The following is an 18,579-nucleotide window of genomic DNA, read 5'->3' on the forward strand; positions in this document are numbered from 1 at the left end:
GTAGGAGATGCTCAGAAACTTTAAGTTAGATTTATCGTTGATGATAAATGAATTTAATGTACGGCTCAAAGGCTGAATCTGTCATGCTAAACAGATCACTTTTGTATTTAGATTTCCGGTGATGTTGTTTAGGGCAAAGAAGAAGGGGCACAGACTTGGGAGCTGATCCACTTCCGCACTTACTATGTAATCTTAAGCTTCAGTTTACTCATCTGTAAACTGAGAATAAACCCCCATGTTTCCTACAAAGCTAAACGTTATTACAAATGTGAAGAACAAGTACCATGCCTAGACGTTAGTGTGAGCCCTAGAGGTGCAGCTCACCATGTTTACCTCCCAGTATATTCCCAATTCACCCCAGAAGCACATACCGAGCTGCTACAGTAATTATGTAAAATTTAAGTAATAATTTATAATAAAATGCCATTGTTTTTATAATTTACACAAGATTTTCTTTTCACCTGAAGTCTTTATTACCATCCAAATAATAAATCAAAACACTAGGTCTGTCTCAATATTCTTACATATCATCACTACCCTCACTGATGTAGATAAAAATGTATCCATTTACCTCGCATCCAAAGTCTGACCCAAAATATGAAGACAGTTGACAATTGACGTTGCATCATTTCCTGAAGAGGAAACAAAATGCTGTATAAATTGCCCGGAGAAATTTTCAGTGCTCTTCTTTTCTATTAATATCTGTGTTTTGAAAATTAGTCCATGGCACAACTCAGTAATAATAACTCAAAAAGATTTTTGATAATCAAGTTTCAAATCATGCAGTTTTTCTGCTTACAAGTGGTTATGCAAATGTAAATAGAGAAGCGATAAAGCAGGTCTCCAAGTAGCTGACATACTCAGGAAGCGTTCAAAGCATTGCACCAGGATGAAGGGCTTTGACTGGATTCTTCAGTACATCCCCTGCCTCATACCAACTCATCATATTTTTAAATCATATTGTCTGACAACTTTTCAAGTCAGCTCAGAGCCTTTATGAAAAGAGGTGGGCTAAAAGTCTAATAAATTTAATTCCAATTTAATTACCCAATGTCTCTACTCTTATTACATTCAACTGCATTAAGATCAATTAATTTGCCTGAATTTTGTTGGTCTTTGGTGAAAAAGAAGCACCGAGCTATCATGTAAAAAGCATCAGAAGCTGAAGAAGTTAAATCTTACTCTCATGAGATATTTGAAATGGCGGGGTACTGCTCTTGAAAGTAAGATGAAATTCATTTTGATTGGTATATATTGTCATAAAGTACAGAAATATGAAATATGATCACTACATATATTTTACTTTGTGATAGGAAACAGAAAAGCAAATAAATAAAATGATGAATCCAAAGTTACAAAGCGATTTGCTCATAATACAGTTTGACATTATAGCTTCATTCCAAAATCTATTATACAATGTGTGTATATATATACATATATACATATATATATATATATATATATATATATATATATTCACTATATAACATAGTCGTTCCTTGGGTCCTAACGTTAACAACTCCTAGTTAAATGTAGATTTTTATAACATTTGAGTATGTTATATTTTTATACAAAAAAAATCCTAAAATAAATTAAATATACATAGAAATCAATAATTGCTTCAGAATGAGAGCAAGCCAGTTTAGTGATATGATACCAATATGAAAAAAAAAAAGGCATTCATTGCTGAGACTCTGAATTCTTAAGAGAAGTTCCATTTATTGTGTGCTTCATATCTCAGAATTTCTGGCAATAACGACAACAAAATCAGCAGAAGGGTAGAATTTGTTATATCCCTGTCTATTGGCTGGTGGGAATCTTAGGGCTTGTATTGTAAACCCTGGAAGTATTATTCATTGAGTTATTCATTCACTCAATAAATACATGTCAAATACCAAGGGCTCTCAAACTTCTGGCAATAAGCAAACAGAATTCTCATGGTACCTGCATTTCAGTGGGGGATACAGATAATGACCTATTAATCAAAAATTCAATATATTGCATAGTACCAGGCCACAATAAAAACATGTAGCAGGATATCGGGATCAGAGCAACTGCATAGAGTAACAGGGTGAATAACCATGAGGCCATCCCCAAGAAGGTGGCATCTGAGCAAAGATTTGAAAGAAGGGAAGGAACAAACCATGCGCATATGTGGGAGAAGGGCCCAGGCAGAGTGAACAGCACATGCAAAAGCTCTGAGGCAGGAAATGAACCTGAGGTCCCAGGCAAGGAAGTAAAAGGTGGCCAATGTGGGCAGATTCAGGGGAAAGAAAGAGGACCAAGGACAGACAGGAGGGGACATGCCAGGTCCTAGAGCCTTGAAACTAGAGCAATAACTTTGGATTTTTTGAAGTGCAATCGAAAGACAGTGCTAGGTTATGAACAGGATGGTGTTTGATTCATATCTTGAAAGGATTAAGTCACAATGTACAAAACTCTGGAAGGGCAAGAGTGGAAGTCAGTTAGGAAGCTACTGCAGTAGCCGAGAATCAGAGGACTGACGATGGTAAATTTGGATCAGGATATAAGCAGTGAAGACAGTAATAAGCTATTTTAAGTTTTTGCTTTTGAACTAAATAAGAGGTGAGAGGGTCAGGAGACAAGGATAACTCCAAGACTGTCTGGGTGGGCAGCTGTACGAGCAACGGGTGAATTGTGATGCAATTTAAAGATGCGGAGAGAGACCTGAAAGGGGCAGAATGTGGGAGGAGGGGGTAGGGGTCCTGTCCTCCACTTCCCCCGTAAATTAAATTGTGGGCTTGTTAATCTCCATAAGCTGTGGAAGGGGCAACTGATACAGAAGTCTGGAGTGCAGACAGCAATCTCCGTGGGAGCTATATACACGTGGACATCATAAGCGTATAGGTAATTCTTTAAATCATGGGCCTAAGTGAAATTAGCCAACATGAGTATATATAGAGAGGGTGCCCAAAAAATGTATACACATTTTAAGAAAGGAAAAAGCTGTATTAAAATTATGCTGATGGTCACCACTTTGAGCACCTCTTATAACTGCAGAAGTCAAAAGTGACTTGTATTCATTCATCTTTTGTTGTCGGTATACACTGAGTATTACAATTTTAATGCACTTTTTCCTTTCTTAATATGTGTATACATTTTTTGCACCGTGTGTGTGTGTGTGTGTGTGTGTGTGTGTATGAAGAAAAAAGTTCCAGGGCCTCCAATACTTGGAGCATAAAAGTTAAAGAGCATGCAGCCCAGAAAATGAGAAGGCGGCCCAGGAGAAAGGAGGGACACAAGCTAAAGCTGATGAAATTATTATTCAGCATCAGAGACTGGTCCTCACTCCCTAAACCTCACAGTCCTTTTTCCTTTCCCTTCTGATCTACTGTCTCTTCATGTGAATAATCAGTATTTGCACTTTGTATTGAACCTACCCAGGCCCTTTCCCACAGAATGGCCAGGGGTATTTTAAACCACCATTCCTTTATGCTTATGGTGGCAAGATTTCTGTTTGCTTTGTTCCCTGACATAACCCATCACCTAGAACACTGTTTGGCATACAGCAGGCACTCAATTACACCTTTGTGCAATGACTGTGGGATGTGAGTAAGAGAGTAGGAAATAGCACCAGGGGCCCAATGAAAATGTGTGTGGTGAGTGTGAGATTTCTGTGATGGTTAAAGTCACAAATTGCAAGCTCCAGGAAGCCACCCATTTCAGTACTCTCCATATTAGAGGAAGGACCACTTTAATGGAAATATCTCAATGTAAAAAATGGTAACAAAGGCCCCTAAGGAATGAAGAACAAATCTAAATTCAATCTTCAGCACTTTATCGTGTAGACCAAGCAGAAGTACCCATTTTAGAAGCCTAAACAATGGTTAGTCTAGGAGAAATAAAGCATATATGTAGTGACTAAGGCTTTTAAATGCAATAAAATTGCCTTTTTTAAGGCTATCAGATCACCATAATCGGAAATGTTACCATGCTCTTAGTAAGAACAGGAAGGGCTGGTGAAAGTTTGGTAAAATGGTACAATTGTAAAGGGATGACTGTATGTTCGTGTATGTAACTATGTAATCGCTTTACTGTTCTGAGCAGTATAAAGAAAAACAAAGTTTGGTATTTTTAAACTCACCCTTTTTTAAGGTCCACGCTACTTCCCTGTCTTCAGCATAGCTTGCCTCACATCTAAACTCTGAGGGACACGTTTATGGGTCAGTCACTTATGTGTCATTGGGACTGTTTTCCTCAGTGTGAGTGTGTGTGTGTGTAATCATGAAAGGTACATCGTTAAAATCACATTCATACCCGAATCTAATAACCACAGATAGCAGCAAGCACTGGGTTTTATAAAACATTGTACCAGCCTCATAAAATAATACCTCTCTCTAAATAAAAATAACAAGGTTAACGCTGTCAGAGTCAAAACATCTTTTTGTATTTTAATCCCAAATTGTTTTGTGGTATTTAATACAAGGTTTCTATAACTCAGGAGTTTTCAACATTATCCAAAATTTGACATTATATACTGCTTCTGTTTTTAATCTGATTTATTGAGGATTATCAGAATGTTGACCTTCTCTCCTCTGGGAAAGCAGTTAACAGCCACTTTTATTTTTATTCTTCTTCTCCACTTTTCTTACTTGGCTCTTGACACAATATTTCATTCTGTTCTCTTCTTTTAAGAAATGATTCATCTTGACAGAATACTTATTAATACTGGAAAATAAAATTATGCAAAATATATAAAATTCTCTCAAAATTAAGAGAGAAATTGAACAGTGCCAATTATTATATTACTTCTAGAGTCCATGATACTGAAAAAACTAAAATCGCTGATTCCTTTACTCGGTGAGACATTTCAGTTAAACTGAAAACACATTTCATATAATTACACATTCTTTTCATTTGTTCAGAAGTCAGGAAAGTTTCTCATAGTAATAAATTCAAATGAAAGAAATACCTGTATCTCTCTAATACTATCTTCTGATACCGTTTTCATTATAATGTCTGATTCTGATATTTCTGACCTAAGCTGCCTCTCCATAAGAAATGGGTTATTTTTTATATCGATTAAAAAAACAAGTTAAATCCAGGGGACTCTTGTCTACAGATTTTTTAAACAAGACCTTAATGGTCTTCTAGTGATGAGTGACAACAGTTAGCAGAAGGAGCAGACTGCCTCATGGGACCATGACATTCTCAGCATAAAGACACATGCAGTTCTCAGACACGCATCATCCTGAGATTCTTAGCACTTCAAATGATTTTCCTCTCATCATATGTGTCCTATTAAACAAATGCAAGCACAACCTGAACATCTTTAGGGATAATACAAGCGTATCCTAATTTTCTAACATCTCGAGATAGACGGTAGCAGTCTTCATGTAAATACATGAACGGATTTTGGGGGGGAGCTGACAGAAGGATCAATGTAAACTTGATCCACTAATTATTGAAACAAGGAGAGATACCAACTGATAGAATTCATTGTATTACTTTATTTACTGTTAAAAACTCTTTCAAACATAACGTTAAGATTTATGAGCCGATTTCAATCCTGCGTACTCACCTAAGAGGGGAAAAAATGAGTATTTGAAGAACCAGAGTTTTATTTAAACACATAATACTTGTCTCGTTCATTATTCCTGCAGCTAATACTAGATTTGTCTTAATGATGTGATATGTTGAGTTCCGGGGTCATCTGAGGTCAAACCAGAAGAAATGTTGGAATATTATGCTCATTATGTTACAACACGCTCGCTTTTCTCCAGGCATTTCTAGAAGTCTCTCTGCTATCAAATTTGGAAATTCTCCAGTAACTCTGAGGACTCTCTGGACAATTTACTGTCTCACTATTATGTTAAAAATTCACCAGAAAATGGAAAAGTAGAAAAGCCCTCCCAATAACTATTTTGTGCCAGCTTTCTCAAATAGTTCCTCACACTGAAAAGCTCATTGTTGGTTGAGCTTAAGGGCCTTGTGTGAAGAGTCACTAATTATGTGTCCCTTCTGTGTCAATGTAAGTGCCTTGAGGGCTTTCAGGGACTGCTTAAGGAATTGTAAAAGCATGATTCTTACAAATTGTGAGATAACTTGATACTGCATTTTTCTTAATAATCTCCAGACAAAAAATGTAAAGTGTGGGTTATTCGTGAACATGAGAAAATTTCAAATTGAGAGCACTTATCTCATTGTTGGAAACATCTCCTCACTTATCTATCTTCTCTATTAAACTGTAGGCATTGTGAAGGCAGGACATGGTTGGTTCATTCCTTCATCACCAGGTATTTATAAAATGCCTACTGTGTCAGGATACAGCAATGAACCCTCTAAGAGCTGAGGGTTTTTTGTTCCAGAAAGAGATGTTTTTCTAGTAACACCATCAGTGAGGTGAAGGGCGGGTACAAGAGCTCGGAGAATGTTCTAGCAGCAGGAGGGTGGAGGAAAGCCAGGGAGGTGGGAAAGGCTTTCCTGAGAGGACTATTTGGGTTGAACTCTGAAGGATTGATCTGAGGCACTGGACAAGCAAATGCTATGTACAGGCATCTATTCCAGTCAGCAGTGACAGCCTATGAGACACCCTGGGCAGCAAGGGACATGACACAGTCCAGAAGTAGAGCGAGGCCATAGAGACTGAAGCACAGTGAAGACAAACGTGCTGGGAAATTCGATGGGGTGGTCCACAGGGGCTCTGCTATCTCACTGCCTTGAAATTCACAATCAGAAGTTTCACTTAGCAAACGTGGGGGGACATGGTGGGATCAAAGGCACTAACTCCTTAGTTAACAATGGGTCCTTGAATATGGCGAATGGCATCCTTATCGCTTGTCAGCCAGCCTGGGTCCTGACCATGTCCTAACTGATTTTCCAAAATACAAGACTGCATGAACTTACAATCACTAGCAGCATTTCAAACGGGAAGCCTATATAGAAACAAAATACTATTTTCTTTATCACTTGTCCCCATAAAGTATTCTAACCAATACACCAGAAGTACTGTTCAGTGGGAATATGGCTTGGCCCCCTTTTTAAAACCTTACCTTTTTTCTAATATAAAATGAAATGGTTTCAATGCCTCAAACGTAACCTATGAGCCATAAAAACACTAGTAATGCATCCTTCTATCGGAAATATTTACACAAAAGATATTCACAAATGTGTTAAGTCCACGTTTGGGGATTCCTCACTTTATAAATCAGAAAAATCTTTTACCTACAGATGAGGTTTGGAGATGTAACTACAATTTGGCGTCCAACTTGGAATAAAAATCCTCTTACTCATCAAACCAGTGCCCCACAGGACAAGTGTTTTGTCCCTTGGTTGACTGTCCCCCTCTCCTTTGTCTCACTCACATCTTCCTGACACATTTCAGGTTAATGTGCATCTTTCTACAACGTGCCTTTGCTCACAGACACAGAGTCCAAGGAATCCTTTGTGAACCTCAACTGCCAATTCAGTCTAGGAAGACCTGAGAGGCGATGTCGTAGATTGTAGCTTACAGAGCCCTTTAACATCCGTCATCCAACATTAGATTTGAAACATGCAACAGGTCTCTAAGATTAGTAGTTATTTTAACCAAGTTCAAAAATGAATAACACAAAAACAAACAAACAAAAACACCATGGTTCAGAGAAGTCAGTCCCTGGTCCAAGTCACTCAGCTGTTTTAGTTACAAATATAGGCCTAATCGGGGTTTTCCAATTCAAATCCCCCTGTTCCCTCCAGAACATCACGTTAGTGTCAGGAGCCAGGTTATAACGGTATTGTCACAGTTTATGTGTCTTAAAGACTCTAATAATTGGACAAATCTGCATTAGAGTATGCTTGCTGAATAAAAGCCTCTTGAAGTGTGTGTTATTTTACTGGAGAATGCTAAAGCAAATTTGAAACAATAACAACAGACACTAGAATAATACAAAGAATTCACAAAAATATAATGTTGAGGAAGAGATACAAAGTAGCTCTCCAATAAGTCCCTGCTAAAAAGTAAAAAAATATATATATATTTAAACGCTAAGGGATTTAAAATGCAATGTCTAAATGGAATATCAGAATTCCACAGAGATAGAATGAATGTCAAAAGTCCAATTCTTGTCTACCTGATAGGTAGGACCAGTTATATTACATGTTTATCTTCAATTACTGAACCCTTAATTAATATATTCAAAAGGAAAAAAAGGAGGTTAAATAACAGGCAAAATTAATTCATGGTAATGGAAATCTACATATAGTTGCTGTTTAGAGGGTTATAAATCGGGAAATGGCATGAGGGCTTCAGGGATGTCACGACCTGAGCAAATAGCTACATACATACGTAAAAGTTCAGCAGCGTCTAGTGTCAGACTGTCCTTAAGATTTGTGTACCTTGCTGCATGTATGGAATACCTCAAATGATATTTTTAAAAAGGAAATTACAGAGATATAACATAGGAAACCAAGAATTTACAATATGTAAGAAGTTAGAAAGAGCACAAGAGAAAGTATGCTTATTCATAAGAATGCAAACAGTGCAGCTGAGAAATGCACACATCAGAGTTATACTGAATGAGTCAGAACTGTCTGAAGACAACTGGAGGATGCTTGAATCTACTGTTATTATGAGAAGGTTAAAGAGTACATGAAAATTCTGTCTGAATATTTTCATAGAAATTTTTCTGTGTCGAAGAAGAGTCAAAAGCCAGTCAACTGAAATTATTCAGAAGATAATTTCCCCATTAATTTTGGATAACTGAAACATTAATGCAAAAAATCAGGTAATTTATATGAAATATAATTTTTAATGACTAAATTTAAGAGCACCAAATACTGGAGATAATAATAAGATTATAAACCAATATGGCATCAAATAATTAAAACCAGAAACTATAATTTCTCAGAAAAAATATGGAGTGTGTTAAAGAACTTATAAGTTAGTTGTGTGTGTGTGTGTGTGTGTGTGTGTGTCAGACACACACACACACATACACACACATCTATTCCTCAGTTTGTTCACTCTGGCTTTTAAACCACTGACTTAATCTTTAATTTTTCCTGTAAATGGAACTGAACTTAAAACATCTCTATCGGTACACTAAATGTTTTATTACTGAATTCCCCTAACACTGCCTCAAAACCTATAGAGTATAAGGCTGAATTTTGCTTTGTCAGTTCGTAACAGGAGATATAGGAAAGGTAAAACAGTAAAACACAACTCTGCCAGGGGCTGCAGAGTCCTCAAGCCCCACAGCCAGGACCGTCTGTGGGAAGTAAGTGACCGCCCCGCAGGGCGGGTGAAAGCAAGTGCTCAAAACGTGACCTCAGCTATATGAACTCTCAGAAACCAACACAAACTGACTACAGGGTGAGCGGTGCTAGAAAAGTCACTTTGCTAAGTGAAGCCCTCGGCCTCACTGTCTCTACTATGAAGCTCCAATGTCTTCAATGCAGTCAACATGCAAATCTGTATTCAAGGGCATTACAAACACAAGTGCAGTTAAAAGGTTTAAATATATAACAGCTCATTATTTAACCTATCAGAGATAATCAAACACAAATGCAAGAGCTCGGTTTTGCTTTACCCCTCTGAAATAAAATATGACAGAAGCTGCCATTTCTATTCATTTGCTCTTTAATAATGTAACCTTTTGGTTTTCAAGTGTGCTTTGGACAAGTATAAAAAAGTGACAGTCTTCAATTTCACCGCAGGTAATGCTCCTCACAAACAACCTGGAGGACCTTTCTTGACCTAGGACAACCATGCATACAGCCATGCAAACATGCATTCATGCAACATAGCAGCACACAACACAGTGTGAAAATGGCAAAGAAAACCAAGTGATGGCCATGCTAGTAATTTTCAAGGGTCTCCTTACCAAATAGTGAAATCCTATGCCTGACAAGAACTCCAAGTTTGCAGAATAGGCTGAAGACAAAAGAAAAACAAAAGAGAAAGGGGAAAGGGGTAGGGAAGGTAGAAAAGACAGGGAGAAATTAAAATAAAATTTAAAAAAAAGAAAACAGAAAAATAAACAGCTGGTATATGAGCCGGAAAAAGCAACATGATGTCACGCAGAAAGAATCAATTCTCTGAGCAGAATGTGGAGTAAAGGTATTAAAGAAAGAGTCTCTGAGTGCGTATCTTTAAGAAACATGGTTAAAAAAGCACGTATTATAAGAAACCAAAAAAAAAAAAATTGAAAGCAAAGCTAATTAATATAAAAGCAATCTATATGAACCGCGCAAGAATATAACTACTGAAAAACCACAAGGAAAACAATTAATTGTATCTGTTCAAATATACCACTGAAATTCTAGATTTTTTTTGTTGTTATAGATATTATTTAATAACAAAAGTATGGTACTCTGGGCATAGAATATTACTTTAAGTTTTAGTATGGGTCATCATTTGAACTTTCCTTCTTCCCAAACTTGACCTCACCCCTTACACATATACCAAAGCATTCAGTGAATTTGAATACAGTGAAGTAGAGACAGAATTTGAACGACTAACAATCACTCGGAGAGAAATATTACAGGGGTGATAACTTGGGCACTTAATGCTAATGCATGAGTTGAGTATGTTTCTTATTTCCTCAAGAGCAAGTTCCTGGGTCTTTGTGTCTTCCTGGAGATGAATATGGGAGATGACAAACAAGGAAGTCTTCATTCAGCGTGACAGTACTGATGTGCGCTGACGCGGGAACCAAACCCCAGAACCTGGGCAATACCTACTATTTTCCTGTCTTGTCATCAGGACCCTCTTTTCAGGAACAGCCCTTGCTCACGTCCATGCGATTCTCCCGTTACCCACCCCTTAATATCCTGTATACGACATGCTTACTCCATGAAGCCTTTTCTAACACCCAGTGCTCCGGTGCCATCCCCAAACCAAACTGAAAGAGGCCCCCTCCTAGCATCTCCCAGGGGCCATTTGCAAATCTCTACCATCACTCCTAACCTCCCATATTACAATTGATGTGATTTTCATATCTACCCATATGCCTGTGAACTCTCCGAAAGCACAGGCTCTGTGTACCCAGAACTTACCACATCTTTAACCATGAAGGCAGTTTGTACAGCAGCACCCACACTCAGCCTGACTTTTCCCATCAGGAGAACAGCTATGTCCTGACTGTCCCAGCCTCTCCTGCAAAGCTCTCTATGACCAGCAAATGTGCAGACGTACACTTGCCAGCACTGGGGATATAGACTATGTCGTGGATAAAATCAGGCAATTGCTCATAACAGGATGGGAAAAAAGAGAGAGAGAGAATCCCATGAGTGATGCTGACCTCTTCCATTGCAAGTTCTGATCATCCTAGCTCACTTCAGCATTGACGTGGAATAATGGGTGAAAATTAATTACATAGGGCATTGTGTAGCTCTCCCTAGAAAACATTCAGCCACAAATATCTAAGTGAAGTTAAAGTCTCAGGAAATCTCTTTCGTGCTAGAAGTTCTTAAAACAATGATCTACTCAAGTAGACCGATGATGACATTGGCCCCTGAGCTGTATTATTCGAACAAAAAAGACAAAACAAGGGCAATTTTCTCCAGGTGCTCTCCTCCACTGAGCTTTATGCACACTGACTCAACAAGGTTCCACCTCCACCTAAGGAGAATGATTACACCTTAGAGTTGTACACACTTTGGATGCCGGTATTCTAATCTATCTTAAGTGACATCTTTTCTCTCTCATTAGTGGGGACTCTCTAGCATCCAGGGAAAATATTCTCGGATGATGTTGCACATATAATGGTAGGATTATATTTTACCCCAGTTAAAAATTCCAGACCTAGGATGCTCGGCTGTGATGCTAAACAGAATTGCTCTGTATCCCATTCCACTGGATTGCATTTAATGTCTGAGAATCTGTCAGAGAAAAATGACTTCTTACAGTATCAGCTGCTCCTAACAGTGACAGATGTACCACCAGGGACAGATACTGATATACAGAAAGCTAGGTCCTCCCAGTAGATAAATTATGTCACTTTCCCCTCTGTGTCATCCACTGTCAGGGAGTAAGTTCTGTACAGGCTACTAGGTTTGATTATCTTGAGCTCTGGCCTGTAGTTTCTCTACAAATATTTTCAGTAATACTGTTATCCCCTTGCTCTATATCCCTCCATTCCTAACACTCTTGAGAATTAATAATGCATTGACACTTCCTCAGAACTGACTCACTGTCTTGTAATCTGCTTTCCATCGCGCTGCTCTACAGAGCACTCCCCTGAAGTTCTCAGTAACCCATCCAGCAATCTTTTTCAGTCTCCTTCCTGGAAAACTCTCAAATGTGGCATCACTGACTCCTTAAAGCTGTGAAACCCTGGATTCTATTTTACAGCAAGATTTTTCTCCCCTTCCTCTCAAACTAATTATTCTCTGTGTTCTTCAAAGACCCACTTTGCAAATCCCTCCACCTGTCATAATTCTCCAAGTTTTCGTATTCACACCTTTTTGCTTCTCCCTCTATTCTCCAGAGCTTCAAGCATTACGTGGGTAAAGATAAGCCCACAATGTATCATTTCTTGCCCTGTGGTCTCCAACACCAGGCACGTATTCCCAACTTTCTGCTGAATCTTCCCAGGTGAATGACCTGTTGGTATTTATATGTCAATAAATACCTAACCCAATGTAACCTCTGTTAAAAACGAATTCTTCTGAAAGCACCTGGTTTTACTCGTGACTCCAGTATCATCCCAACTGCTCAGCATTGAACCTTCAGCTCCGTGCTCACTCCTCCTGTCCATTTGTCATGCGACTCACTGCCAAGTCCTGGGGATCTTCCCTCTTACGTGTCCCCACATCCAGCCCCTCTCTCCATCGGCATGCCCTCTGTATCCCCACACTATAATGTGTCACCACTTACACGCCCCACACTGATTATCTACTGAGCTCCATTTGGGTGCCTCACCCAGCTGTACTTCCATGAACATTAGGGACTGGGTACTTGCATGCCCTCACTTAGGACAGCATCTGGTGCATGGCAGGCACTGAGAAGAATGTGCGGAATCAGCCGTGGGGAGCACCCCTTATTTGAGGGAGCACTTCTGTTACAACAGTCTGCCACGGCCTCCCCGACGCCCACTGCCGTCAACCTCACTGCTCCTGCCAGATTGTCCTAAAGGACGTCTGATCGTTCTATGGAAAAGTCTCACTGGTATCTTGGTACTATTAATTAAGTAAAAATTATATAACTAAAAATTAAAAAGAAGGAAGGAAAAATATCCCTTATTTTGGTATTTCATATCAATGACAAGATTTCATAGTGAATCTACATATCCTGCATTCCCCCTGAATTACCAGAATTGTGATGCTATTCTGATTTATTCTGTGAGGGATGTGGTCAGTAATAGAAAATGAGTCACTTATTGTCAGTGAATAGTTCCTAGAGTAAGACCGAAAATTAAATGGAGACAACGAAACACAATACAGGAGCGGGAAAGAGGAATGTGCCTAATTGCCTTTGGATTTTTCCTATGTTCTCTGATTGTATGTTCTCTTGATTTATGTAACTGAGTGACATGTAAATGACCATCACCCCCTGGGAACAAAATTTCTGTTACAAAAGGCTGACTGGACCCAGGGAGGTGGAGGGGACTCGGCTCAGGTGTCATGGTGTTAATGGGAACTTGGTGCTTTGGCGTTTTCTAGCCCTGTGTGCACTCACTGTCCACAGGGGGGGCGCTGGGCCACCGGGGTCAGGAGGGATGCCCCTCCCTCTGCTGGGGAAGCCGGAAGGAAGGGGGGGGGCAGTAAGGGGTGCAGATCTTGGAAAGCAGCCCTGCTTGACTTTTCCTTTTAGGTAACACAGTTTGTGGAAACACAAAGTGTCACGGGGATGGATTCTGTTATTTTAACTACAATCAGTTTTATCAGTTTCATAGGAAGACTATTATTTGAAGTTTGGGGACATTTTTTAATGCTGTTGAAATTCAACATCACACAATTGTCTACTTACTAGTTGGTAAAATGGACAATATGAGTAAAGACATGAGCTTAAAATTTCATTCAAGTCCCTATTCCCAATGTTACACAATGCAGACACCTTATTTCTTTACCCTCCAGAGAGTCTATGTTCAATCTCGTCTCGCTCTATCCAGTAGGTTGACACTGCACTGCCATTCAGCATATCATTAATGTTAAGTTCAAGTCTGTATCTACTTTATATAGGTTACTCACTTTTACAGATTTTTTTTTTCAGATATAGTCTAAAAGCTTGACATGGACTCCTGCATAATGTAACAACATAGAAGGCTTGTATATTAAGTTCTGGAAGAATTTTGAAGAAATCAGACCTGAAATCCCCAGAACAATCAGAAATAAATCTATGAAGAATATTTAGATGTAAGCAAAAATGAGAAAGCATTGCTAACGTGCCAGCTTGAGTGGGGTGTGGGGAAATCTTCAGAAAGGATATATTTTTACTTCATATACTTCCAATAGTGGACATTATTTTTCTTTAATATTTAAAATAATTTCTGTAAATAGGAGTTTGCCCTCCTAAAAAATTAAGGCTGGCAAAAATAATTAAAGTTGAAGGAATTTTAAAGAAATTAATGGCAAAAGCACCATTTATCAAACACCCTAATACAGTGATGCCTGTCCAGCCTCTACTTATCAGTTCTAAATTGGGTATTTTATTCCTTCTATTCAGTATGTATTAACTGCAAAACACCATCCTCCTCACAGTGTCTGATTCTAAGAGGACCGGCCAGGGCGGATGGGCAGGCACTCTGGCCATGCCCCCTTCAAGGTCCAGGGCATTCTTTCCCCAATGCAAACACTCAAACAACGGTCTTTATGTAAGAGCTCTTTACCTCGTCACCATTTCTTTCTCTTTGTTTGAAGCATGTCCTCCAGAACAGAGAGGTCTGCTTGCTGCAGATAAGAAGTATAAACGATGGTTTTTGAAATACTGGTCAATTAAAGGAAGAACGACCTGAAAGAAAGGAAAAGAAGACAGATCTACATGGTGGGATCTCTGGGGGATGAGTGAGGGCGGAGGCTTTGGAGCATGCGACAGGTTCCCCAATATCCACGGCCATGCCAGACAGCACCATTTCAGAGTGTGGCTCCCTTATACCTCAGTTGCTAACTGTAGTCCTCGTGTGTGTGTGTGTGTGTGTGTGTGTGTGTGTGTGTGTAATTATGGGGAATACACTAAATTTTCAGCAGTTTGGAATTATTTTCAATATTTTTTCAAAATAAAAGAATTCTTAGTTATTTCATAGAATACAGTTCAGTGCCCAATAATTTCAAAAATAATCAATAATGACCATTTATTGAGTCTCAACTATGTGTAGAGGACTGCAACTGGCATCCTGTCATTTAATTTACCCTATAACTACTCCGTATAGTAGGTGCCACTACCCCTTCTCTGTAGATTTTAAACGGAGGTGTAGGAAGAGAGTGACTTACTCAAAGTTGCACTGTCACTTTCCTACCTCCACACTGCTGTTCTTACCTGGCATCCCTCAAAGCCCACCTCCCATTTCTGTACCCCGGTCCTGCTGGCCTTTGGTGAATTCCTCCTCTTCCCTGCCAATTCACACCACAAGGCTTTGCAATGCCATTCCCTATGTTTGAAATGCTCTTCCCACACACACACCCCATAACCAATTCACTCCCTTCCGCAGGCTGCAGATCATGGCTCTTCATCAGATAAGCCTTTGCTGACTCCTCCATCAGACAAAACCCCCATATTCTCTGCTCCTATAACAACACCATTTGCAATGTCACATTTTATATGTGTGATTTGGGGTTAGCCTCTCTACCTAAGAATCTATAAAGTACCTGAGAACTGAGTTTGTTTCCCATGACAGCCCTCTCCTGGCCTCTAGGACCTGCCTTAACTGTTTTGTTTACCATGAATCGCCAGTGTTCAGGGGTTTTGTTGGGCTTATAGCTAGCACTAGATAAATATTTCTTGAATAAATGAATGAAAAAAGTGAGAATAATTGGCTTTACTACTATTTAGACGCAAGTTTGTCTAACTACATTTTTTTTCCTCCAATGTGGTATAGCACATTTGTATATTATAGGAACATGCAAGTTTTGGTGATCTTCCAAGAAAGTTGTGACATTGCCTGTATTTAGTGATTGACACATAGTAGGTACTCAATAAATAAATGAATGAATGAAGCATACATTTAGTAGAAAGTAAGGCACATTAGAAATCTGCAAACAAAATCAGTAGGGTGCTGAGTACATGAGCAATGCAGTGCAAAATATATTTTTAAATGTGTGATGAGAGGCCATGAACATGGCAACTGGCTATGAGGGGGGCTCATCCTAGTAGATAAGGATAACTACAATGTCCAGCTCAGAATAAACGTCAGGTGCTTGATACAGACTTTAAGTGCTATACCAAGTGGAGGGAAAAAAAAAAAAAAGACGAGTGAAATCTCCCTTACAGTAAAGGGCAGAATTCTGAAAACATTTAATAGAAGCCAAATATTAATCAATCAAAACAACATTCCATCTTGCAAACAATCTATAATAACCACCAAACGCAAGTACTTTGAAAGGAAACGGACAGACATCAGGAGGTCTCTAGGTGAACTGCAACATTTGATCACAGGGAATCGTCCCAAGGGTGTTCTGCGCCCCTGACAGTGACCCCACAGGACCCCACAGGACCCCACAGGACCCCACAGGACACTGTCTAAAGCCTGACATACTAGGCAGTGTGAACACTGAGAGCGTGAATGGACCAACGTGGAGACTCTGCAGCTACCTCTGGGCTCCTTCCCTTATGGGCTGAAAAGAAGCCATGAAGGCTCTAGGCAGATAGCAAATTCTTGATAAACTGTTTTAAATGAAATGAATCATAAGAATGGGATATACTTTATATGTGAATAATCTATCACCTCTGAGCCTCAGCTGTAAACTGAGTAGGAATAAGGTCCCACAATAAAGATTCTATCATAAAGGTCCTTCTAATGTCCCCATTTATAAATTAGCTGGTGCTTTTCCTCTTTACAGAATAAATGCTCATCTAAAAATCTGAAGTAATAACATTCAAATAGTAAGAAATAGGTATTTTTCTTCTATGTTACATATGACATGTTATGTGTTATATCATAGATCTATCATATGTTATATAATAGAGCCAAAAAAGAGAACTCTGGTTTAGACTTCATATAGAACAAAGTCATTCGAGAGATGAGGTAGGGGGAGCAGACAGAGTTGAAGTGAAACCAAGGGAGCTGGGAGCAAATTACCCACATAGTTCCTGCAGCTACTGGTGCCACAGAGTATTTACTTGCAGTAGAAGTCATGTTGAAAGACAAGCACATTCTGTAAAGAGGCAAAGAGCTAGCAGGTATATTTTGTAAGCAAACATATCGAAGCAAAAACAAGATGAACTGTATACTGTACTTTAGCAAAGAACTTGATTTCTTGTTCGTAAGGGAAATGCTCTCCTTTGCTTCTGCTGCCACCATCTGTAGACAGAAGAGTTTTTAGGAACATTTGCACTTCAAACAGTACAAGATATCCACCCTACTTGCGAAATTTAGAACACATTGCTGAATGCACTATCCCACTAAGCTGAAAGTAAAAAGCCAACCAAAGATATTTCAAGACTAACTCTGGCAGTATAATAAATAAAAAGGAACGTAATAGCCAAATCCAAATGAAAAAGCTCTTGAGGACAGTCCAGACATGTGGCTATGAGCACAAGTACCCTGGTGCAGCTCTGAGGTCCTACTGGCATGTAGTCATGAAGAAACTGGAATAATATACAGTGAAAATGCCCACTCCTGAAAGAAGCTCACTGGGGTGAGAAAAATGAGTGCAAGTAGAGTAAGGGTAACTGGTTCCACTTTGGCCTCTAATAAACACAGTTATTTCTTTGTGTGACTCAAATTAATATATTAATATATTAATATATTCCAATATTAATATAACTACAAAATCAGAATGGTGCCAGCACCTACACCGGGGGAAAAGATCACACTTGTAATACTAGGTTGGAAAAGTAACATTCTGCTAAAGAATAAAGTTCACCAACGTCAAAGGATAATTTCCTCAAGCAAAGCAAAAACACTCAAATGCTCCCATGGTTGGAAAAATGATTCTGAGGTTAGGTATTGATTGACCTAAGGCATTTAGCTGAGAAGCTGGCCTTTCTTCCCTCCTTCATGCACACAGAAGAGGTAATAATGAACTGAAATAACTGTGATGAGATACAGAACATACTAGAGAGCCAAACAACTCAGAATTAGACACAAGGTCATAGTTAAGGTTTTAAGCAGAGCTTCCATATTTCATAAGAATCAAACTGACTCGCTTAAAAAAATTTTTGGCAAATAGAAATCAGAACAATTTGAGATACACATTTATTAAATCTTAGACACACATTCAGGATAATTTTTAGGGAATTTAGGTAACATTTTGTAATATCAGAACACTATTATTCCCACGAATAAGCAAAAAAAAATGATGGCTTTTTAACACTTGTGAATTTCATCTTTGCATCACAATTTTACTAAATCTCTCCCAAATATATAATGTAAAATGTCTGGATGCATATAAGGGACTTTCTCATATAAACTATGCCAAGACAGAATTTTGTGCATAGCTATATGCACAAGGAATATTACAAGGAATTAAATAGAAAAT

The 18,579-nt window shown here is 38.8% G+C and overlaps 1 protein-coding gene across 4 annotated transcripts in view; it reads right to left on the reverse strand.

Annotated features, from left to right (window-relative positions):
- The window catches only part of RYR2 (ryanodine receptor 2), a 567,940-nt gene that overhangs the window by 109,510 nt on the left and 439,851 nt on the right, over positions 1-18,579 (reverse strand). For all 4 annotated transcript variants that reach the window (XM_081039034.1, XM_081039033.1, XM_081039032.1 and 1 more), the window contains 4 exons: positions 17,335-17,399; positions 14,772-14,893; positions 9,825-9,874; positions 572-632 (listed from right to left, as the gene is read on the reverse strand). In XM_081039034.1, coding sequence (XP_080895160.1) covers positions 572-632; positions 9,825-9,874; positions 14,772-14,893; positions 17,335-17,399 — 298 coding nt within the window. The remainder of the gene's footprint in view (positions 1-571; positions 633-9,824; positions 9,875-14,771; positions 14,894-17,334; positions 17,400-18,579) is intronic.

The sequence above is a fragment of the Rhinolophus hipposideros genome (assembly GCF_964194185.1).
Source record: "Rhinolophus hipposideros genome assembly, chromosome: 26".
NCBI classification, from domain to species: domain Eukaryota; kingdom Metazoa; phylum Chordata; class Mammalia; order Chiroptera; family Rhinolophidae; genus Rhinolophus; species Rhinolophus hipposideros.